Raw genomic sequence first — 26,182 nt, forward strand, 5'->3', positions numbered from 1 at the left:
ATCAGGAGCCATATAATCAAATTTTTGGACATAATTTGAAATGTCCGTATTATTGAAGTGCGGTAAAGCGGGAGGAAAAGCTGTGCAGTGGCAAAATGGCCATCAAGATACACAGAGGCAAGTAAAGCAGAGAAAAAGAGGATTGAACCATTCGTCTACAGGATTGCTGATAATGAAAATTAATGTATATTAAAAGGAAGTAGAAAAGTTAATAAGTCAGGAAAGTGATGTAGCTATTAAGTAGATTAAACTAATGCTTTAATGAAAATAAAAAGATTTGCCCTGAAAGAAATGTTTTAGATAATGTGAGAGAGGCATGAATGTGAGAGGTGAAAGAAATTGTATGAGAAGCAGTAGAGAATCTGTGAGAGGTATGAGAGAATATGTAACAGTGTGAGAAAATGTGGTAGAATATGAGTGAATGTGAGACAGTGTGTGAGAGAACATATGAGAAAATGTGAGAAAACATGTGAGAAGTACAAGGAAGACTAAAAAAGCAAATAAAAGGCATGAATATAGGTCATTATGTGGGCATGTATAAAGAAAGATATTATTATTATTATTATTGAGATAATGTCTAAGATATCTTGAAAACTTAACACATGACATATTGAGGTAGATAAATTAGTTTGATTATAATTTGGTTTTTGTCCACATCGTATACTCCTACTTCCCATTTACTAATTTCAGATCATGTGTATTCCACGAAAATACCAGTTGTAACTGCAGTTGATAACAAAAATGAAGGTAAGATCACAAAATCCTCTTTATTTAATTTACATTGCAAAATATTCTACTTTAATTAGTTAAGACAAAGCAAATAAATGAACATTAACCCGTAAATGGTCCAAACGTTTATACATGTATACGTTTTTACCGCTAGTGCCCCAAACGTATATATATGTTTTATGTGTCATACATTTAACATTGCCACGATAAGCCTGAGTCTCCTAGACATGAGAGAATGGGTGTGAGCACTCACTGTGTGCCATATTAAAATACAGTGGTCCCTCGTTTTTCGTAGTTAATCCGTTCCTGGAGTTGCTACTATTATCGAAATCTAAGATTTGCGAATCAATTTTCCCCATAAGAAATAATGTAAATACAATTAATCCTGTTTAAGGGTGGTGTAAATATTAGGCAGAAAATTCGGAGTGTGGAAATTAGGAAAAGGTGTGGAGTTAATAAAAGTATTAGTCAGAGGGCAGAAGAGGGGTTGTTGAGGTGGTTTGGTCATTTAGAGAGAATGGATCAAAGTAGAATGACATGGAAAGCATATAAATCTATAGGGGAAGGAAGGCAGGGTAGGGGTCGTCCTTGAAAGGGTTGGAGAGAGGGGGTAAAGGAGGTTTTGTGGGCAAGGGGCTTGGACTTCCAGCAAGCGTGCGTGAGCTTGTTAGATAGGAGTGAATGGAGACGAATGGTGCTTGGGACCTGACGATCTGTTGGAGTGTGAGCAGGGTAATATTTAGTGAAGGGATTCAGGGAAACCGGTTATTTTCACATAGTCGGACTTGAGTCCTGGAAATGGGAAGTACAATGCCTGCACTTTAAAGGAGGGGTTTGGGATATTGGCAGTTTGGAGAGATATGTTGTGTATCTTTATATGTGTATGCTTCTAAACTGTTTTATTCTGAGCACCTCTGCAAAAACAGTGATAATGTGTGAGTGTGGTGAAAGTGTTGAATGATAATGAAAGTATTTTCTTTTTGGGGATTTTCTTTCTTTTTTGGGTCACCCTGCCTCGGTGGGAGACGGCTGACTTTTTAAAAAAAAAAAAAAAAAAAAAAAAAAAACAATTAATCCGTTCCTGACACCCAGAAGTATTAAAACAAAAAAAATTTTTTACATGAAATATAGATGTAGTACATAAACAATACAATGGGAAATGATGAATGAAACATTAACAGCATAACACTTACCTTTATTGGAGATTCTTCTTAGTGTATGGGAGACTGGAGGATTTAGAGAGATTGGATTGTTTACAGTTTGGAAGGGGAATCCCCTTCCATCAACACCTCTGGTAACAATTGCTTTTCTGGGGTTGCTTCTCTTCTCTGTTTCTTAATGCCACTAGGATCACCTTGAGAGTCACTGGAGTCCTGTCTCGCAAAATAACTGTGGAGACAGCTCTGTTTCTGGCGTCTCTTTAACACTGCCCTAAAATCGCCCAAGCCTTTGTCACTGTACATGTTGCCAACCTGGCTTGCAACAACCTTGTCAGGGTGATGTTTCTTCATAAAGCTTTCCATCTTACCCCACATAGCAAAAATCTCTTTAATTTCTGAAGAAGGCACCTTCTTCCATCTCTCTTCCTCCTCCTCTGCAGCAAGATTCTGATCTGCGATCTGTTGCTGTTCCTGCTGAAGCTCTTGCAGCTCCTCAGTGGTGAGCTTTTTGTTGTGGTCTTCCACCAACTCTTCCACATCCTCCAAACTCACATCCAACCCCATGGAACTCCCCAGTGCCACAATTGATTTAACAACAGACATAGGCTCATCAGGGTCAGTCCCAAGCCCTTCAAAATCCCCCTTGTTGACACAATCTGGCCACAGTTTTCTCCAAGCAGAGTTCAAAGTCCTGGTAGTCACTCCCTCCCAAGCCATACCTATAAGGGTTATGCAATGGAGGATGCTGAAGTGTTCTCTCCAAAATTCCCTTAGGGTCAAGTGAGTGTCTGTGGTCACAGTCAAGCACCTGTGAAACATTGCTTTGGTGTAGAGTTTTTTAAAGTTTGCAATGACTTGCTGGTCCATAGGCTGGAGGAGAGGAGTGGTATTCAGGGGCAAGAACTTTACTGTGATGAACCCAAAATCCTCGAAAATTAGGTCATCCAAGTTTGGAGGATGAGCAGGTGCATTGTCCATTACTAGCAGGCACTTGAGATTCAATTTCTTTTCCAGGAGGTAATTCTTCACACTAAGGCCAAACACTTCATTGAACCACTCAACGAAAATTTCCCTCGTGACCCATGCCTTGCTATTAGATTTCCAAAACACACACAATTTACTCTTCATAACATTGTTTTTCCTGAACACTCTGGGATTTTCAGAATGGTACACTAGTAATGGCTTCACTTTGAAATCCCCACTAGCATTAGCACAGAACATGAGCGTCAGCCTGTCTTTCATAGGCTTGTGTCCTGGCATTGCCTTTTCCTCCTGTGTAATGAAGGTCCTCTTTGGCATTTTCTTCCAAAAGAGGCCTGTTTCGTCACAATTGAACACTTGTTCAGGTTTCAGTCCTTCAGCCTCTATGTACTCCTGGAATTCATGCACATATTTTTCAACCGCCTTGTGGTCCGAACTGGCAGCCTCACCATGCCTTACCACACTGTGTATGCCAGTACAGTTCTTAAATCTCTCAAACCAACCTTTGCTGGCCTTAAATTCACTCACATCACCACTATTTGCAGGCAATTTCTTTACCAATTCATTGTGCAACTGCCTAGCCTTTTCACAAATAATCGAAGTCATAAGAGTATCTCCTGCTAATTGTTTCTCATTTATCCACACCAATAATAACTTCTCAACCTCTTTGAGTACTGGTGATCTCATTTTTGTCAGCATAGTTACCCCCTTTGCAACAGCAGCATCCTTGATTTCCTTTTTCTTGGCCACTATGGAACATATGGTTGTGTAGGGTTTTTTATACATCCTGGCCAGTTCAGCCGCACTTGTGCCACTTTCATATTGTTCAATGATGTTTTTCTTAAATTCAGTCGTATTTCTCACCTTCTTTACCACAGGCTTTACACTAGGAGCTTTCTTTGGAGCCATGGTAGCTTATTTAGTACTTGCAAGCACTAAAATGAGTGGAATATTATGAAATATTTTGTAGGAGCACGTGAGGGGACCTTCACTCACTGGTAAACAATGCCAGATTGGCTGGGTAGGGAGGCCGCCCCGGCTCACACCGTGCTTACGCGTCCCGGACGAACTACTATTCGCGAGTCAACCTATGATTAGCGAGCCCATGTTTATACGAAAATATCCCTATGATTTCCAAAATCTATGATTCCCGAGAACTACGAAAAACGAGGGACCACTGTAATTGGGGATGCCTGGGTACCATATGCTCTTTTTTTTCCTATTAAAAAACAACAGTGTTTTTTTTTTCTCAAAAAAGTTGAGGCAGTATGTTTTTTTTTTTTTCTCAAAAAAGTTGAGGCAGTACGGTAGTGAACGTATATATACGTTTGGACCGTTTACGGGTTAAGAGTATACAGGCGATCTGATACTGTATGTGATTTGTATTTGTAATTTTTTATGCATGTATTTCTGGAAAAGCAGATAATCCAGAGCAGTATTTCATGCAGAACTAAACAAGAACTAAGCTTCTTTTCTTGTAAAGGTTCCACAGGGATGGACTCGTATCTCTTAGCAAGTTGAGATTAATAAAGTTGGGAGTCTATATTACCCTGCTCACACTCCAACAGCTCATGAGGTCCCAAAAACTACTCGTCTCCATTCACTCCTATCTAACATGCTCACATATGCCTGCTGCATGTTGAAGCCCCTTGCATACAAAACCTGTTTTACCCCCTCCCTCCTCCATCCTTTCCTAGAACGTCCCCTACTCCTACTCCCTTCCACTACAGATTTATACACCTAAGTCATCCTATTTTGCTAGCTAGTAGGTTGGTAGACAGCAACAACCCAGGGAGGTTCTACCATTCTGCCAAGGGAGTGTGAAACAGAAACCTGTAATTGTTTTTCATGATGGTAAGATTGCTGGTGTCTTTTTTTTTTTTTTTTTTTTTTTTTATTGTCTCATAAACATGTGGTATACGAGGTATATCTTGCTACTTCTGCTTGCACTGAGATCACACTACACATCCATGTACATGCATATACTGTATATACATACAGTGATTATGTGTGAGTGAGGTGAAAGTGTTGAATGATGATGAAAGTATTTTCTTTTTGGGGATTTTTTTTCTTTTTGGGTCACCCTGCTTCGGTGGGAGATGGCAAACATGTTGGATAAAAAAAAAATCTGGGTTTTCTTCTATTTTCTTAACCCTTCAGGGTCAACAGGCCCTCTCCCAAACTTGTTCTCAGGGTCGAAAAATATTAAAAAAAAAAAAAATTATTTTTTCTTATGAAATGATTGTTTTTTGTGAGTATTATAGGCCAAAACAAATTTTTTTGTGATCAATGCTTATGGAGATATGGAGGTGTGAAGTTGACAGAAATTGAGCCACTTACGGCAACATTGCCGACTGCCGGTCACCCGGAAATATTTTATTTTGTTTTTTTCTACTTTTTCTTTTATTTTTTAATATGTTATTTTTTCAAGCAACTCTTATGGCCTCTGAGACCAATATAAAGACTATTTAGTATATATTCATTCATTGTATACTACACAATAACAGCACAAACTTTGCTGTCATTATATTGTTTACAAAACATGTTTACACAAACCAGCAATAAAAAATGTTATTTATTATTATTTTTCTATCATATATATACACATATAGTCACTGGAGAGGTTCCTATAACTACAAGAGTTTCTGAAAGCTTGTAGTTGTGTGGGGGTAGACTTGTAAATATGCTGAGTCACCAGTGTGTCTTGTGTCACAATGATGCATCATACCAACACTCACTAACACTCATTGCCTTGCACAACACATCCCTTCCTCCCCACAAACCTACCTTCCTTTCTTTCCTTCCATCCTCTCATCTCTTCCTACCTACCTTCCCTCCTTCCTTCTTCCTTCCTCTCATCTCTTCCTACCTACCTTCCCTTCTTCCTTTCTTCCTCTCATCTCTTCTTACCTACCTACCTTCCCTCCTTCTTCCTTCCTTTTTTTCTTCATTCAAGTAATTTCATGGCCTGTGAGACCAATATAAGGTATACTGAATGTATATTCATTCGTTGTATGCTACACATTAACCGCACAGTCATTATATTGTTTACAAAACATGTTTACACAAACCAACAATAAAAAATGTTGTTTATTACTATTTTTCTATCACATATATACACATATAAAGTCACTGGACACTTCCCAGAACTGTTACAGCTTCTGTAAAGCTTGTAGTTGTTGTGTGGGGGTGGACTTGTAAATATGCTGAGTCACCAGCATAATTAGTGTCACAATGACAAATAGCACCATCACTCACCACCCTCACTGCCTATCAACTTCCTCTTCACCCCACCAACCAACATGGAAATAAGTCACTGTCTGAATTTTTTGGGTTATCCTAGGTTAATGGTCTCCTTCCTTTCTTCCCTCCTTCCATCCTTCCTCTCATCTCTTCCTTCCTTCCTCTCTCTCTTCCTACCTTCCTTCCTTCCTTCCTTCAGGTTTCCTGGGCATTGCTTTTGGTCATAAACTCCTGAAAACTATGAAATTCATCTTCACTGACACTTCCATCTGTGTTTGAACTGTCACTTGGGAACAAAAGAGTCCCAATTAGCTGAGGAGTGAGGAGTTTCTTAGTGATAGACATGGTGAACAAGGTGTAATAAAATAGCTTTCTCACAATGCACCACTGGGTTCCGGATTTTTTTTGTACTGCGCACACTGACCATGGAGACCCATTCTCTCACATCTAGGATTACCAGCCTTTTCCTGCTTGATTTGAGGACACTAGAATTTATGCATACTAGTACGTCAATAACCCTGGCGCGTTAGACGTACTAGTACATCGGAAACCCTGAAAGGGTTAATAGTTCTTGTTCTTGTTTATTTTCTCTGATCTCCATTGGGAAGTGGAACAGAATTCTTCCTCTATAAGCCATGAGTGTCTTAAGAAGCAACTAACATTCCGGGAGCAAAGGGTTAGTAACCCCTTTTGCCTAGGTGGGATATGGCCTGTTTGTTGAAAAAACTATTTACTTGCACATGTATGAGAATCCAAAAATTTCCTTGAATATAATAAATTTTGGTATACCTTTGACAGATTTCAACCACACAGCTACACTTCTCCTGATTGAATTAATCAGGGAAAGATTTCAAAAGTTTCTTATTATTCACACGAGACCAGCAGTTTACAAGGAAGTACAGGAGGAGATGTGTTTCCGTGGATTTTCCTTCTCTTTGGAAAAGATCCGAAAAAAGTGGAATGATCTCATAACATCATATCAGAAAATAAAGGAACGGAAGCAGAAAAATGATGACCTGTGTGAACAGGTATCTTGGGATTATTACCAGGTATTGTATAAAATTTGTGGGTATTTATAGTAAGTTTATCAGTCAGTATGATTATTTTTATGTATTCATTATTTTATACAAAATAGTTTACACAATTCATTATTGGGTATTATACAGGAGCTTAGATCATAGGCAGAGCCTATGAGCACTGTAATCTTCAACCTTCAAGATGCTGGGTAAATTTTCGAACTTATTTTGGGACAAAAATAGTGTCCGTGATACCGTAAAATATGGTACGTTATAAACATCCTTAAAAATGATAACGGGTACACTTGACTTACGCATAACCTAGGTAGGAACTGGAAGAATGGTTCATCAAGTGAATCTATTATTCAAGTAAAAACCTATGTTATAGCTTGAGGTGGGAACAAGGATAGTAATACATGTATTTTGCATCTATTTCCCATTTTTTTTCATTCTTGATGAATGTTTACCAAAAAAAATGAGAGCTTACCACTCACACACATAATCTTGTATATACAAAAATTGAATTAGGCCAAGAAAAACTGAGAAAATGTTAAATACAAATTTTAGTTATAATTTATTTGGCCAGGTCTTCATTTTGGTTTGATTTGGTGAAAGACATTCAAATTGAACACCAACCATAGTATTTCATTCTAAATATGCTCTTGGGATTTCCCTTGCTCAAATCTGTTTTCTCATAGTTAAGTTTTTCTTATATTTTTCAATATAAATCAGTTTAAAGCAGTATTTAAAGAGATACTGTTAAAAATCAATTTGAGTATCCATTTTCTTTTGACTTTGCATGTGACAGTCAAATCAGAAATGAACCATATGATTTTTCTAATTAGGCTCATTGGATTTCCCCACACCCAAATCTCTCTTCTTTACTTCAGTTTTCTTATGAATGTCGGTGTAAGCCAGTTTAGAGTGATACTTAAAGAGATAGTGTTAAAATAAAGTGAAAATGAATAATATTGCTGGTTAGCAGTAACCTAAAACCAAGACAACAGTGCATTAGTGTTCGCAATAACGCTAACAGAATTCTTGGCTTCATATCTAGAAGTATAAATAATAGAAGTCCTCAGGTTGTTCTTCAACTCTATATATCCTTGGTTAGGCCTCATTTAGACTATGCTGCTCAGTTCTGGTCACCGTATTACAGAATGGATATAAATGCTCTGGAAAACGTACAAAGGAGGATGACAAAGATGATCCCATGTATCAGAAATCTTCCCTATGAGGATAGACTGAAGGCCCTGAATCTGCACTCTCGAAAGGCGTAGAATTAGGGGGGATATGATCGAGATTTTTTCCCAGTAAAAGTAGGCCTTAGACAAGGATGTGTGATGTCACCGTGGTTGTTTAATATATTTATAGATGGGGTTGTAAGAGAAGTAAATGCGAGGGTCTTGGCAAGAGGTGTGGAGTTAAAAGATAAAGAATCACACACAAAGTGGGAGTTGTCACAGCTGCTCTTTGCTGATGACACTGTGCTCTTGGGAGATTCTGAAGAGAAGTTGCAGAGATTGGTGGATGAATTTGGTAGGGTGTGCAAAAGAAGAAAATTAAAGGTGAATACAGGAAAGAGTAAGGTTATGAGGATAACAAAAAGATTAGGTGATGAAAGATTGGATATCAGATTGGAGGGAGAGAGTATGGAGGAGGTGAACATATTCAGATATTTGGGAGTGGACGTGTCAGCGGATGGGTCTATGAAAGATGAGGTGAATCATAGAATTGATGAGGGAAAAAGAGTGAGTGGTGCACTTAGGAGTCTGTGGAGACAAAGAACTTTGTCCTTGGAGGCAAAGAGGGGAATGTATGAGAGTATAGTTTTACCAACGCTATTATATGGGTGTGAAGCGTGGGTGATGAATGTTGCAGCGAGGAGAAGGCTGGAGGCAGTGGAGATGTCATGTCTGAGGGCAATGTGTGGTGTGAATATAATGCAGAGAATTCGTAGTTTGGAAGTTAGGAGGAGGTGCGGGATTACCAAAACTGTTGTCCAGAGGGCTGAGGAAGGGTTGTTGAGGTGGTTCGGACATGTAGAGAGAATGGAGCGAAACAGAATGACTTCAAGAGTGTATCAGTCTGTAGTGTAAGGAAGGCGGGGTAGGGGTCGGCCTAGGAAAGGTTGGAGGGAGGGGGTAAAGGAGGTTTTGTGTGCGAGGGGCTTGGACTTCTAGCAGGCATGCGTGAGCGTGTTTGATAGGAGTGAATGGAGACAAATGGTTTTTAATACTTGACGTGCTGTTGGAGTGTGAGCAAAGTAACATTTATGAAGGGATTCAGGGAAACCGGCAGGCCGGACTTGAGTCCTGGAGATGGGAAGTACAGTGCCTGCACTCTGAAGGAGGGGTGTTAATGTTGCAGTTTAAAAACTGTAGTGTAAAGCACCCTTCTGGCAAGACAGTGATGGAGTGAATGATGGTGAAAGTTTTTCTTTTTCGGGCCACCCTGCCTTGGTTGGAATCGGCCAGTGTGATAATAAAAAATAATAATAAAAATAATGATCGAGATGTATAAATGGAAAACAGGAATAAATAAAGGGGATGTAAATATTTTTTATTTTTTATTATCACACTGGCCGATTCCCACCAAGGCAGGGTGGCCCGAAAAAGAAAAACTTTCACCATCATTCACTCCATCACTGTCTTGCCAGAAGGGTGCTTTACACTACAGTTTTTAAACTGCAACATTAACACCCCTCCTTCAGAGTGCAGGCACTGTACTTCCCATCTCCAGGACTCAAGTCCAGCCTGCCAGTTTCCCTGAACCCCTTCATAAATGTTACTTTGCTCACACTCCAACAGCACGTCAAGTATTAAAAATCATTTGTCTCCATTCACTCCTATCAAACGCTCACGCATGCCTGCTGGAAGTCCAAGCCCCTCGCACACAAAACCTCCTTTACCCCCTCCCTCCAACCTTTCCTAGGCCGACCCCTACCCCGCCTTCCTTCCACTACAGACTGATACACTCTTGAAGTTATTCTGTTTCGCTCCATTCTCTCCACATGTCCGAACCACCTCAACAACCCTTCCTCAGCCCTCTGGACAACAGTTTTGGTAATCCCGCACCTCCTCCTAACTTCCAAACTACGAATTCTCTGCATTATATTCACACCACACATTGCTCTCAGACATGACATCTCCACTGCCTCCAGCCTTCTCCTCGCTGCAACATTCATCACCCATGCTTCACACCCATATAAGAGCGTTGGTAAAACTATACTCTCATACATTCCCCTCTTTGCCTCCAAGGACAAAGTTCTTTGTCTCCACAGACTCCTAAGTGCACCACTCACTCTTTTTCCCTCATCAATTCTATGATTCACCTCATCTTTCATAGACCCATCCGCTGACACGTCCACTCCCAAATATCTGAATACGTTCACCTCCTCCATACTCTCTCCCTCCAATCTGATATCCAATCTTTCATCACCTAATCTTTTTGTTATCCTCATAACCTTACTCTTTCCTGTATTCACTTTCAATTTTCTTCTTTTGCACACCCTACCAAATTCATCCACCAATCTCTGCAACTTCTCTTCAGAATCTCCCAAGAGCACAGTGTCATCAGCAAAGAGCAACTGTGACAACTCCCACTTTGTGTGATTCTTTATCTTTTAACTCCACGCCTCTTGCCAAGACCTTCGCATTTACTTCTCTTACAACCCCATCTATAAATATATTAAACAACCACGGTGACATCACACATCCTTGCCTAAGGCCTACTTTTACTGGGAAATAATTTCCCTCTTTCCTACATACTCTAACTTGAGCCTCACTATCCTCGTAAAAACTCTTCACTGCTTTCAGTAACCTACCTCCTACACCATACACCTGCAACATCTGCCACATTGCCCCCCTATCCACCCTGTCATACGCCTTTTCCAAGTCCATAAATGCCACAAAGACCTCTTTAGCCTTATCTAAATACTGTTCACTTATATGTTTCACTGTAAACACCTGGTCCACACACCCCCTACCTTTCCTAAAGCCTCCTTGTTCATCTGCTATCCTATTCTCCGTCTTACTCTTAATTCTTTCAATAATAACTCTACCATACACTTTGCCAGGTATACTCAACAGACTTATCCCCCTATAATTTTTGCACTCTCTTTTGTCCCCTTTACCTTTATACAAAGGAACTATGCATGCTCTCTGCCAATCCCTAGGTACCTTACCCTCTTCCATACATTTATTAAATAATTGCACCAACCACTCCAAAACTATATCCCCACCTGCTTTTAACATTTCTATCTTTATCCCATCAATCCCGGCTGCCTTACCCCCTTGTAAATAGTGTGCTGAAAATTTCGAGCCAAGACAGGACTCGCAGCAATGGTTTCAAGTTGGAAAAATTCAGATTCAGGAAGGATATAGGAAAGCACTGGTTTGGTAATAGAGTTGTGCATGAGTGGAACAAGCTCCCGAGTACAGTTATTGAGGCTAAAACGTTGTGTAGTTTTAACCCTTTCAGGGTCCGTCCCGTAGATCTACGGCTTCATGTTGAGTGTCCAAACCGTAGATCTACGCCAAAATTCTAGCGCCATCAAATTTAGCGCTTTCGTGCTAAATTTGACGGGTCTGCGTGTTGAGTGTGCGCCATAAACAAAAAATCTAGGCGCCCGCATAGCATTGTGGGAATGCCGGCTCAATTACCCTTGTTCACCATGCCTCGTCACAAGTCAGCTCTCACTCCCCGGAAAATTGGGACTCTCCTCTTCCTATCTGATAGTTCTGACACTGATGGAAGTGGAAATGAAGACGAATTCTATGACTTTGATTAGTTAGTGACCGAAAGGAATGACCAGGATATTGATAATAGTGCAGAAAACCCTGACGATCCTCAACCTTCTACTTCTGGTGTGGGCACTCGTGACTCACGGTCGGTTGTACCTCAACGCAAGAGAAAACTAATATTTTTGCGTGGCCAGGCCTCTGACTTCAGTAATGATGATGATAGTGACGTGGATTGTGATTTTATTGCGCTTGACGATCATTCGAGAGTGATAGTGAGGAATCATATTCACCAGTGAAGCGTTGGTATGTACGCCGCCACATGCGCTCGGGTAGTGTACCCTATGCTGTGCCCAGGGGACGGAGTACATCCCGTGGCCCTACACCAGGTTTAGATAGTGATAGTGAGGATGATGTGGCTACACTTGGCATGGATAGACCACAGGCATCAGTAGATGGTGGTAGTGGTGATGGTAGTGGCACTGCCATGCATGACTCGCCAGCCCAGGCTGGGACCCATGCTGCTGACTCCTCAGTTCAAGGACAAAGTGGAGCATCAGCCACCAGCCCACCACAACCACAACCACCCGCACAACCAGCCTATGATGTCCAGTATCCACCAGCAAACCGTATCTGGGATTGGAAGCAAAGTCCCAATTTTGTTCCCAAGCCCCACCACTTTGATGACTCTCAAAGTGGAATTCTACCTACTTGTCCCCTTGGAACCACGGCCAATGAACTGGAATTCTTTGAATTATTCTTTGACCAGCCATTGATGGAAACTATTGTCAGGAAAAGTAATAAGTATTTTGAGTACACCATGGCAAATACGATCATATCACCACAGTCAAGACTACACAGGTGGAAAGAGACGACTTGCAGAAATGTATTTGCTTTTTGCAACAATAATGCTTATGCCTCATGTCTATAAGCATAATATAAAAGCATACTGGTCCACAAATCGGCTAATTTCTACCCCGGTCTTCATTGAAATCATCCCAGTGAACAGGTTTATCTTATTTATTTATTTATTTATTTATTTATTTATTATAAATTTGTGCACACATACAGAGGTACAAAAAAAAATACAGATAAGAGCAGTATGCCAAAGCCACTTATACTATGCATAGCATTACGGGCTGGCTTAAAATTAACTTAAGATTAACTAAGCAATGATGAAGTCAGTGATAAAACATTAATGTAAACAGATTACTATAAAGCACAAGTGAGTATTACAAAGACAGGTCATATGAAGGATTCTGTTAGGTAGTGTATTTAAAAAATAATAAAGTTAGATTCGGTTTTAGGTTTAACATTTATGTGATATAATTGTGAGAAACATTTAAGATATACAATTTATAAGGTTCAGTTATTCAGTATTTATTTGGTTTTGGGTGAGTAAGTGATCTTTGAGTAGAGACTTGAATTTATAAACAGGTTGTGTTTCTTTTATATTTACAGGTAATGAATTCCAGATTTTAGGGCCTTTTATGTGCATTGAGTTTTTGCATAGTGTGAGATGAACACGAGGAACATCAAAGAGTGATCTGTGCCTTGTGTTATGGTCATGTGTTCTGTTGAGGTTGGCAAGGAGATGTTTGAGGGGAGGGTTAATATCAGAGTTAAGTGTTCTATGTATGTAATAGGTGCAGTAATAAGTATAGATGTTTTGTATGGTGAGTAGGTTTAGTGTATTGAATATTGGTGGAGTGTGCTGCCTGTAGTGAGAATTTGTTATCATTCTAACTGCAGCCTTTTGTTGGGTAATTAGTGGTCTGAGATGGTTAATTGTTGTTGAGCCCCATGCACAAATTCCATAGGTGAGATAGGGGTAAATAAGAGAGTGATATAGGGCCAGGAGGGCTGACTGTGGAACATAGTACCGTATCTTCGATAGTATGCCTACAGTCTTGGAAATTTTCTTAGAAATTTGTTGTATATGTGTATGAAATTTGAGTCTATTATCAAGGTGGATTCCTAAGAATTTTCCCTCTGTTAGCTTTGTGATAGGTGATCCGTTTATCATTATGTTAAGAGGTACATCTGTAGCTCTGTTACCAAACTGAATGAAGTAGGTTTTGTCAATGTTTAGTGTAAGTTTGTTAGTCCTCATCCAGGTAGATATTTTCTGTAATTCGGTATTTACAGTATTGGCTAGTGTGACTGGGCTCGGGTGAGAGAAGACGTATGTAGTGTCATCTGCAAATAGTGTGGGTTTGAGTAATTGCGAAGCATTTGGAAGGTCATTTATGTATAGGAGAAAGAGAAGAGGGCCAAGGACACTTCCCTGTGGGACACCAACTGTAATTGGTTGCGCAGAAGAGTTTGCCCCATTTGCGTACACATATTGGCTTCTGTTGCTGAGGTATGACTTGAGGTAGTTGAGGGAGTGCCCTCTTATACCATAGTGTGACAATTTTACGTGGAGCAAGTCATGGTCAACTGTATCAAAAGCTTTACGTAAGTCAATGAAGATCCCCAGTGGGACTTCTTTTTTCTCTATTGCAGTGTATATATGTTCTAGCATGTGTATAATAGCATCATTAGTATTTTTATTAGGCCTGAATCCAAATTGGCAGGGGTTGAGTATGTTTTGGGAGATAAGGTAGGAGTAGATTCGTTTATGAATTAATTTTTCGAAGATTTTTGAGAGAGGGTGTAAGTTGGATATTGGCCTATAGTTATTCAACTCTGTTTGGTCTCCTCCTTTGTGGATCGGGGTGACCCTTGCTATTTTGAGTACTGTAGGGAAGGTGGAGGATTCAATGGATTTGTTAAAGAGTGTTGCAATGATTGGAGATAGCACTTGTGACACTTTTTTGTATATAAAGGGTGGTAAGGTACTTAAATCTCCTGCCTTGTTTTTTAGTGCATTGATAATAAGGGAGACTTCGTATGGGTTAGTCGGAGCTAGGAACAGTGTGTTCGGGTAGTTGCCGGTGAGGTAGTCATTTGGTGGGGTATCTGAGCTTGGGATTTTATTGGCAAGGTTTTGTCCTATAGTGGAGAAGAAATCATTGAGTCTGTTTGCTGTTTCTGTTGGTGGGAGTTGGGGTTCATCTGATTTTGCTAATTTTATTTCGCTATTTCGTGATATCTTTTTTGTTCCCAGAATTTCTGATAGGGTTTTCCAGGTCTTTTTTATATCACCTCGTAAGTTGGATAATCTGTTCTCATAATACAATTTTTTTGCCCTTCTTATCAGGCTGGTTAGGATTGACGAGTAACGTTTTGTTTGGTCTCTGGTTATGTGACCCATTCTGTACTGTTTTTCATATTGGTGTTTTGTATTTATGGATTTGAGAATGCTGGGTGTTAGCCAGGGACTGTTCAGTCTCTTTGCTGTCATCTGTTTAGTTTTTTTAGGGCAGTGCTTGTTATAGAGGTATTGGGTCTTTTTTAGAAAATTATTAATTTATTTATTTATTTATTATCACACCGGCCGATTCCCACCAAGGCAGGGTGGCCCGAAAAAGAAAAACTTTCACCATCATTCACTCCATCACTGTCTTGCCAGAAGGGTGCTTTACACTACAGTTTTTAAACTGCAACATTAACACCCCTCCTTCAGAGTGCAGGCACTGTACTTCCCATCTCCAGGACTCAAGTCTGGCCTGCCGGTTTCCCTGAATCCCTTCATAAATGTTACTTTGCTCACACTCCAACAGCACGTCAAGTATTAAAAACCATTTGTCTCCATTCACTCCTATCAAACACGCTCACGCATGCCTGCTGGAAGTCCAAGCCCCTCGCACACAAAACCTCCTTTACCCCCTCCCTCCAACCCTTCCTAGGCCGACCCCTACCCCGCCTTCCTTCCACTACAGACTGATACACTCTTGAAGTCATTCTGTTTCGCTCCATTCTCTCTACATGTCCGAACCACCTCAACAACCCTTCCTCAGCCCTCTGGACAACAGTTTTGGTAATCCCGCACCTCCTCCTAACTTCCAAACTACGAATTCTCTGCATTATATTCACACCACACATTGCCCTCAGACATGACATCTCCACTGCCTCCAGCCTTCTCCTCGCTGCAACATTCATCACCCACGCTTCACACCCATATAAGAGCGTTGGTAAAACTATACTCTCATACATTCCCCTCTTTGCCTCCAAGGACAAAGTTCTTTGTCTCCACAGACTCCTAAGTGCACCACTCACTCTTTTTCCCTCATCAATTCTATGATTCACCTCATCTTTCATAGACCCATCCGCTGACACGTCCACTCCCAAATATCTGAATACGTTCACCTCCTCCATACTCTCTCCCTCCAATCTGATATTCAATCTTTCATCACCTAATCTTTTTGTTATCCTCATAACCTTACTCTTTCCTGTATTCACCTTTAATTTTCTTCTTTTGCACACCCTACCAAATTCATCCACCAATCTCTGCAACTTCTCTTCAGAATCTCCCAAGAGCACAGTGTCATCAGCAAAGAGCAGCTGTGACAACTCCCACTTTGTGTGTGATTCTTTATCTTTTAACTCCACGCCTCTTGCCAAGACCCTCGCATTTACTTCTCTTACAACCCCATCTATAAATATATTAAACAACCACGGTGACATCACACATCCTTGTCTAAGGCCTACTTTTACTGGGAAAAAATTCCCCTCTTTCCTACATACTCTAACTTGAGCCTCACTATCCTCGTAAAAACTCTTCACTGCTTTCAGTAACCTACCTCCTACACCATACACTTGCAACATCTGCCACATTGCCCCCCTATCCACCCTGTCATATGTCAATATCTGTATAGATTTCTAGCTCAGTGTGCCAATCAATGTTTGCTAATGCTGTTGTGAAGTTATTAATGGCTGCCTCATTGTGAAGTCTGAAGGTGACTTTAGTAGTGTCTTGGGGTAGTTTACCAAGAGTTGTTATGAGGAAAGTAGGGTAGTGGTCTGTGGTATTATCTGTAATTATGCCTGATTTTAAAGGGGATATGGTGTTGGTCCAGATGTGGTCAAGTAGGGAAACACTAGTCTCTGTAACTCTTGTAGGTTTTGTTACTGCTGGTAGTAACATACAGTTACTCATTGTGTTTGTGAATTCAGTAACGTGTGGGTCCTGGTCTTGCAGGAGATTTATATTGAAGTCACCTGAGAGTAGTAAGTGATCTTTGTTCATGCGTGCATCAGTTATCATACTTCCTAGATTTTGACTAAATTGGCTAATGTTTGACTGTGGAACTCTGTAGATGTTTATCAATGTGAGAGGTTTTTGTAGGTATTTGGATTTGAATTTAGCTATTATATATTCCCCATGTTCATCCCTTGTGCAAGTATTAGTGATACATTCTAGTTGGTCTGAGTAGTATATGGCTGTGCCACCCCCTTGTTGGTCTGGCCTACAGTTGTGTATGGCTGTGTAACCAGGAATGGCATAGACATCTGTACTATCAGGCTTTAGCCAGGTTTCAGTTAGTGTAATGATGGACATATTGGCATGTAAGGAATTTAGTAATGCTATGAGGTCATCGTAATGCTTGCTTAAAGATCTGATATTGTAGTTAAAGATAGTTATGTTGTTGTTGGCACTGAGAAGTGCCTTTGATTGTTCTGCAGTGTAGTAATTACAGTAACTGTTTGATTCATTTAAGTCATTAAATAAGAGGTTTGTATCAGGATCAATGCTTGTAATCATAAGATTTGTAGTGAATCTATAGTTAGAATTAAGTATAAAACAAAGTAAATAGTCTTAAGCTAAAAAAGAGCACCTGAATTATTTAACAAACGTAAAATAATGAGCTAAGGGACTAATACAAATAAAGTGATGATCATATAATAGTGCTTGGGAATATGATAGTAGGTAGTACTATAAAGGTAATTTTTTAAAGTTAGAATTATAGTTTAAAATTATAATAAAAAGGGACTAATATAGGTTGTGGTGAACAACAAAGTGGTAATCAAATAAATGAGCTTTGGAATATAATGGCAAAAATGTGAGCTTATTCTACTTTAGCACCTGAGAATAGCACCTTGATTATTTTAACAGTTGTGGATATATAAACTAGGATAGTTATATAAAGCTAAAATAAAGGAGAAAATATATAAGGGACTAAAATTAAGTAATGGTAAGAAAAGTTAAATGGACAGATGGTAGGAATTATAATATAAACTTATAATATAAAAATACAATTTGAAATGGTACTTGCAATTGCACTAGAGTCTAGTATAGGTTGTTGACAAGATCAAGATTATAACTATAGATTTAAATTGACAAAATAAAATTCACAATTAAAGTACCAAAAGAATAATAGTAAAAAATCACAATGGTAATGTCTTGGTTATAATATGATAGTAAGATGGTAGACAGGTACCCAGGTACACAGGTACAAAGGATAATACAAAGGTTGGGGTTGAATATAAAAACTTGAAAATTTGGCAACAAAATGTTATGGGAAGTATAAAATAATGTTTAATGTACAAAAGTAAAATTGACTGGTAGTAAATATGGTGTTTAATAAAAATTTTAGTAAGTAATAATGATTACAAAAAAGTGAAAAAGTAATGTTTATTTCATTCAATATTGCACTGGTAGTTATACTTGAGGTTATATGGCAGTACAAGGTAATTAAGAGTAATCTAGGATAGTAAATGTGGTATTAAAACAGGTAAAGGTAATTAGACAAGTAATGGTTATTAAATGTCAAAAATGTTAAGAGTAAATAGAAATTTTAGTAAAAATGATATTTATTAATTTTAGTAAGTAATATCAATTGATAGTATTTAAAAAAAAGAGGTAGTAATATGGACAGAGAAAGTATCAATTCAGCTAGTGTTCAAGCGAACAAAAGTAAATAAGAAAATCACATAAGGTGATTTATGCTTACTAGTAAAATTACAAAATGAGGTAGTTGAATATTTAATTACTAAGAGATTGTACAATGAAATTTGAACAATAATGGAGCAAAACATACACTACACTACGTAGGCTTTTAAGTTGGACATTGTTTAGTTATTCTCTGTAAGATTAGTATCCCTGAGAAATCGTGATAGATCATTCTCGTTCGTGATTGTGTACAGTTGACCTACATTTGTTTTCCTAACTAGAATTTTCCCATCCCGTGTGAAGCATTGGTGTATTGTGTCATTATTCTCTCGCTTAAGTTTTCTGACTCTATACAGGAGGTTCTGACGTTTTTTGGTAAGACACTCGTTTATGTATACCTCTTTCTTTACTTTAATAGATGCAATAATTAAGTCTTTTTTCCTATCATGTGAGTGGAATCTAAGCATAACACTTTTTCTACCATGGGATCCTAGTAACCTGGCTTCTTTTATTTCAGACTCTGGTACAATAACACTAGTTTGGTCCTTTATGATCTGCAGAGTAATTTCTTTACTGTTTGTTTGGTTCATATCACTGGGAAAAAGTGGACTGTTAACTATTACTGCGTCCGATAGTTTATCTTGCTCAGTTTTATCTTCTTGGAGAGCAAAGTAGTCACTGAACTGGTTATCTAAGTTGTTCTTCCATTGTTTTACTGCTTCTTCAACCTTTGTATTAAGAGATATTATTTGTTGGGTATGGCTATCTATGACTGTTTGGATGGTCTTGTCACAGTTAGTCATTCCAGGTGTTGATAACTTTTGTTCAAGACTGAGGATTTTGTTTTCGAGTTGTGTCATCCTGGTGTCTTGTTTTGTTAGCGTCTCTCGAAGATTCATATTTTCAATAACTAAGTTGGAGATGCATGTCTTTAGGGTATCTGGATCGTTGGTCATACCTGAGAGACTACTTGGTAGGTTGAATCCGGGGAAGAGAGGGGAGGATGGGCTGGCGGCAGCCATGTTTGTTGTTATTGTTGTGGTGTCGCCTTGAGTTGTGGTGAGTGGGGTGGTTGCTGGGCCGGCGTCCTCCTGACTACACTTGTTGAATAGTTGATTTTTCGGTGTTTTCTTGCTGGCCTTGGTGCTGTTTCCTCTTAGATTGCGCCTCATAATACTACAGGAATTGTTGCTGTTAAGAAGAAGTTGTAGTTATACAAAGCTTATAACTTCTCTGACAAAACCAGGCCTGACAGAAGTGACAGGTTATACAAGATTAGAAATGATTTTATGTATCTCAAACAAAAGTTCAGCATATACTTTTATCCATTCAAGAATCTTGTAATTGACGAGTCTTTGATTTTGTTCAAAGGTAGACTGTCATTCAAGCAGTATATACCAAGCAAGAGGAAATGCTTTGGTATAAAACTGTTTGTACTCTGTGACTGTGACAGTGGCCTGGTGTTGGATATTGTTGTATACACGGGAAGTAAAACATTGAAAGATACCAAGATGTTATTGGGTATCTCAGGTGACGTAGTGAGAAACATGATGGCACCTTATCTTGGTAAGGGGCATACATTATATACCGATAACTGGTACACAAGCCCATTACTCAGTGATTTCATGCGAGTGAACAAGACAGATATGTGTGGCACAGTGCATTCTAATCATAAACATATGCCCAGGCTCAACGCAGGTGCTCGTGGTGATGACGTGCAGGTGTTTACTGCCAATGACATCATGGCATTATGGTGGTATGACAAACGAGATGTCACATTGTTGACAGCCATTCACCGTAATGAAATGCAAGACAGTGGCAAAGTTGATCGAGTGACTAATGAACGTATTCGAAAACCAGTGACAGTGATTGATTATACACAAAACATGCGCTTGGTTGACAATTGTGACATGCAGATTGGTTTTGTTGATTGTGTTCGTAAGAGTTACAAGTGGTACATGAAACTTTTCTTCCATTTCATGGACATTTCAATGCTCAATGCATATAATATGTACCAAATAAAGACTGGCAACAGACCACCGTATGGTGAATTTTGTTTGTCTGTTGTCAGACAACTCATAATGAAGTACCAGGTAAGAACACCTGCTATACAACAAGGTCCTCGAATTACTCAGGATATACCCAAGCGTTTGAGGAGGGAAGGTGATCATTTCATAATACAGCTTCCTTCAACTCAGAAGAAATTTGCTCAGAAGAGATGCATCGTCTGTGCACAAACAAAACGACGGCAACAAAGACGCAAAGACACTCGGTTTATGTGTGAGGAATGTAAGGTGCCTCTGTGCATGGTGCCTTGTTTCAAGGAGTTCCACAAGCTCCAGCAGTTCTAAAACCATGTCCAGTGATTGTAAATATGTAAATATATGATAGAACATTAGTATTATACAAGATTTGTGCATGTTTATTGTAATAAACAACAGTGGTAAACAATAATATGATAACTTTAGTGCAGTTATTGTGTTCAATACAATGAGTTTATATATATACATTATATACAGTATTGGTCTCTCAGGCCCCAAATGTTAGTAGGAAAAAGAAAAAAATTGGGAAAGAAAAGAAAAAACTACAAAAACCGCTAAATAAAGTAATGCGCTGATGTGGAATTCATCAATGTTGCCGCCACCACATCATTTTGGACAAACTTCTTGGCACTGTATCTCGGTAAGTACTGATCAGAATTTTTTTTTTTGTCTTATTACCTTCACAAAAATATGCTCTTTAATTCTGTAAGAAAAATTTTTTTTTTTTTTTTTTTCAAAATTTCTTGGACACTGGAGCACCAACTTCAGATTATGGCCTTGGACCCTGAAGAGGTTAAAAATAGGTTAGATAAATACATGAGTGGGTGTGGGTGGGTGTGAGTTGGACCTGACTAGCTTGTGCTGCTGGGTCTGGTACAGTGCTCCATCCTTGAGTGGGGATGACCAGACTGGGTGGGTCATTGGGATAATCCGGGGGGTGGGTCATTGGGCTAATCCGGGGGGGGACATGGACCTGCTCCGCATGGGTCAGTAGGCCTGTTGCAGTGTTCCTTCTTTCTTATGTTCAGTCAGGGGAAAGAAGTTGGGCACTGGGTTTAGCCATTGATGAGTGGGAGGCAGTTTTTAACCCTTTCAGGGTCCGTCCCGTAGATCTACGTCATGAGCTCAGCTCACTCTGATAAACTGTGAGTGGTACATTTGGGCCTAGATATGAGAGAATACATCTATGTGGTATGTGTGCACCACATAAAACAGATCCTGCAGCACACTGTGTATAATGAGAGGAAAAAAAACTGAAATCGTGATTTTTCGATTAAAACGGCGACTTTGCAGTGTTTTTTGGTATGTTTTTTTATAGTTGTATTTGTGATTTCTTGGTCTCATTTGATAGAATGGAAGACATATTACAGAAATAGAGATGATTTTGATTGGTTTTAGCACTGGAAATGGCTTGAAACTGAGCTCAAAGTAGCAGAAATGTTAAATTTTTGCCGATATTCAAGAGTAAACTAACGACCTCACACGTCTAATACACGCCAGCTGGTGGGTCTAATATGCATTCACAAATATGGTGATGATAGTTATACAATTATTACAGTATTGCATAACAGCAAATCTTCTATTTTTTTGGTGTGAATAAAAATTCATTATGTGAATAAAAAATCAAAATGGAATTTATTTGTAAAGCCTCAAAACGTAACTAATGAACAGAGGAAATGTTAGTTTAGTTCCAGGAATACCTACATTGTTTATTCTGGACCCTATTTTGAAATTGGAATATTTTGAACTTTGTTAAATTGGCCAAATTACCAATTTCCGATCACTTTATTTTGTAGTTGAAACAGTTGACTTGGCGATTTCTTGTGCTCAATTGATAGAATAGAAGTAATACTAGTGAAATAGCTAAGAATTTGGTTGACTGGAATAATGTAATTGGCCTAAAATGGGAGTCAAAGTCGGCAAAATCGCCAATTCGTAAATATCGCTGACACATCAAAATTCGCGAGAGCATAATTTCGTCAATTTTCCATCAAATTTCATACTTTTTGTTTTATTACCTTCACAAAAAGATTCTCTACCATTTCATAAGAAAAAATAACAAATTTTTTTTTGGGAAAATTCTTGGACACTGGGGCACCACTTCAGATTTGGGCCTTGGACCCTGAAGGGGTTAAGTTGGGGTATGGTCCTAGTTTTTTTTTCTTTAATTGGTAATTGAAAGTGGTACTTTACTAATAAACTTAATATAAATGTAACAAATATGCACCTTAGGTTTGAAAGCAATTACTGCATTAAGCAACTAAAATTAATAACACAGTACTATAATACTGCATTATTTAATTCATTATCATTTTACTTTATATATAGGTGCTGGATGATCTCTTGGGTACAAATGTTCTTGCTGTGCCTCTTTCCGAGTCGTCTGAACCACTAGCTCCAAAACCTAATGCTGATGATGTGAGTCGCCCAAAAATGAGTAAGTTGGTGACGACAAAAAAAACATCTACCCTCAAGAAATCTGCAGATGATAATCCTCCTGTTCGGGTAGTCCGTCCAGCACCTCCAGCTCCTCTTGCCACTCAGCCTGAAATTGGACAGCAGTCTACAGCACCTGTTACCATTCTACACCATGAAGGGGATACAGTTTTTGCAACTCAGGCCACAGCACCAGCTACACTGATGGATGAAAAGCCCTTCAAAGGCACTTCTGATATAACAAAAGTCTTCTTGGAATATAACCTTCAGATGGGAAAAAAGCGATTAGATAAAATGGAACAACATATTCTGTATATGGCAGAAAGAGCAGCAAAGAAATTGGAATACAAAAGAAAGAAGGCAGAAAAGGAAGAATTAATTTTGGATGCACTAAGAGACATCAGTCAATCTTCAGAAGAACTGAAAAATGGATTATTGAATGTTTGATGTAAATTACTGTACAATAACACAATTCATATAACGTCTTGTGTAGTGTTTATTTTCATAACCTATAGGAACCTGTAATTGTACATTTAGAGCTTTATAGTTTATTTTAGATACAGGTACTGGATTTATTTTATCAAACATTTAATGCAAAGACTGTTAAGGAAGCATTGACATTAAACTGGCTTGTAAAAACTAAAGTTCACTGATTTTGCTCCTAATTTTTTATATACAGGGTGTGTAAAGGTAGAAAGTTGAAAGTGAACATAGAGTAAGGTGATGAGGGTATCAAATGATTTAGATAAAGAAAAATTGGATATCACACTGGAGGGAAGGAGTATGGAAGAAGTGACTGTGTTCAGATATTTGGGAGTTGAATTGTCAGTGGATGGGTTTATGAAGGATAAGGTTAACCATAGAATTGATGAAGGAAAAAAAGTGAGTGGTGCGTTGAGGTATCTGTGGAGACATAGAACATTATCCATGGAGGCAAAGGGAATGTGGTACCAACACACTTATATAGGTGTGAAGCATGGGTTGTAAATGCTGCAGTGAGGAGGCAGTGGAGATGTCCTGTCTAAGGGCAATATATGGTGTAAATATTATGCAGAGAATTCACAGTGTGGAAATTATGAGGTGTTGAGTTACTAAAAGTATTAGTCAGAGGGCTGAAGAGGAGTTGTTGAGGTGGTTTGGTCATTTAAAGAGAATGGAACAAAGTAGAATGACTTAGAGCATATAAATCTGTAGGGAAAGGAAGGTGGGGTATGGGTCCTTGAAAAGGTTGGAGGGAGGGGGTAAAGGAGGTTTTGTGGGTGAGGGGCTTGAACTTCCAGCAAGCGTGTGTGAGCGTGTTAGATAGGAGTGAATGGAGATGAATGGTTTTTGGGACCTGATGAGCTGTTGGAGTGTGAGCAAGGTAATATTTCGTGAAGAGATTCAGGGAAACCAGTTAGCCGGGCTTGAGTCCTGGAAATGGGAAGTACAATGCCTGCACTTGGAAGGAGGGGTTTGGGATATTGGCAGTTTGGAGAGACATCTAAACTGTCATATCTGAGCACCTCTGTCAAGACAATGATTATGTATGAGTGATGGTGAAAGTGTTGAATGATGATGGAAGTTTTTTTTTTTTTTTGTCACCCTGCCTTGGGAACTGGCTGATGTGTTAAAAAAAATAAAAAAAATTTTAGAGAAAGATTACCAGTAAACTGATTCATTAAAAAATGTGATAAAAATATTTAATACTACTATTTAATAAGACAATGGGGTGGGCAGTGCTTCGAGACATCTGTGGAGATGAAGAACATTATCCACGGAGGCAAAAAGGGAAATGTAGCAAAGTTTGGTGGTTTTTTTTTTTTTTTTTCAACAAGTCGGCCGTCTCCCACCGAGGCAGGGTGACCCAAAAAAAAAAAGAAAGAAAATCCCCAAAAAGAAAATACTTTCATCATCATTCAACACTTTCACCACACTCACACATTATCACTGCTTTTGCAGAGGTGCTCAGAAATACAACAGTTTAGAAGCATATACGTATAGAGATACACAACATATCCCTCCAAACTGCCAATATCCCAAACCCCTCCTTTAAAGTGCAGGCATTGTACTTCCCATTTCCAGGACTCAAGTCCGACTATATGAAAATAACCGGTGTCCCTGAATCCCTTCACTAAATATTACCCTGCTCACACTCCAACAGATCGTCAGGTCCCAAGTATCATTCGTCTCCATTCACTCCTATCTAACACGCTCATGCACGCTTGCTGGAAGTCCAAGCCCCTCACCCACAAAACCTCCTTTACCCCCTCTTTCCAACCCTTTCGAGGACGACCCCTACCCCTCTTTCCTTCCCCTATAGATTTATATGCTTTCCATGTCATTCTACTTTGATCCATTCTCTCTAAATGACCAAACCACCTCAACAACCCCTCTTCTGCCCTCTGACTAATGCTTTTATTAACTCCACACCTTCTCCTAATTTCCACACTCCGAATTTTCTGCATAATATTTACACCACACATTGCCCTTAGACAGGACATCTCCACTGCCTCCAACCGTCTCCTCGCTGCTGCATTTACCACCCAAGCTTCACATCCATATAAGAGTGTTGGTACTACTATAAGTTTGGTGGTACCAACTGCTATTGTTGTAAAGCATGGGTCCTAAATGTTACAGCAAGGAGGAGGCTGAAGGCAGTGGAGATGCCATGTTTGACGGCAGTGTATGGTGTGAATATTGTGCAGACAGTTCGAAAATTAAAGGTGAATACAGGAAAGAGTAAGGTTATGAGGATAACAAAAAGATTAGGTGATGAAAGATTGGATATCAGATTGGAGGGAGAGAGTATGGAGGAGGTGAACGTATTCAGATATTTGGGAGTGGACGTGTCAGCGGATGGGTCTATGAAAGATGAGGTGAATCATAGAATTGATGAGGGAAAAAGAGTGAGTGGTGCACTTAGGACTCTGTGGAGACAAAGAACTTTGTCCTTGGAGGCAAAGAGGGGAATGTATGAGAGTAGTTTTACCAACGCTCTTATATGGGTGTGAAGCGTGGGTGATGAATGTTGCAGCGAGGAGAAGGCTGGAGGCAGTGGAGATGTCATGTCTGA

General features: G+C 39.2%; 1 protein-coding gene across 5 annotated transcripts in view; it reads left to right on the forward strand.

The window, feature by feature from the left end:
- The window catches only part of LOC128692478 (uncharacterized), a 97,242-nt gene extending 73,481 nt beyond the window's left edge, over positions 1-23,761 (forward strand). For all 5 annotated transcript variants that reach the window (XM_070090042.1, XM_070090040.1, XM_070090039.1 and 2 more), the window contains 3 exons: positions 691-747; positions 6,912-7,162; positions 23,020-23,761. In XM_070090042.1, the coding sequence (XP_069946143.1) occupies positions 691-747; positions 6,912-7,162; positions 23,020-23,574 (863 nt within the window). In that variant the 3' untranslated portion in view covers positions 23,575-23,761. The remainder of the gene's footprint in view (positions 1-690; positions 748-6,911; positions 7,163-23,019) is intronic.
- The last annotated feature ends 2,421 nt before the right edge of the window (positions 23,762-26,182 follow it).

Source organism: Cherax quadricarinatus, chromosome 30 (genome assembly GCF_038502225.1).
Source record: "Cherax quadricarinatus isolate ZL_2023a chromosome 30, ASM3850222v1, whole genome shotgun sequence".
Taxonomy (NCBI): Eukaryota; Metazoa; Arthropoda; class Malacostraca; order Decapoda; family Parastacidae; genus Cherax; species Cherax quadricarinatus.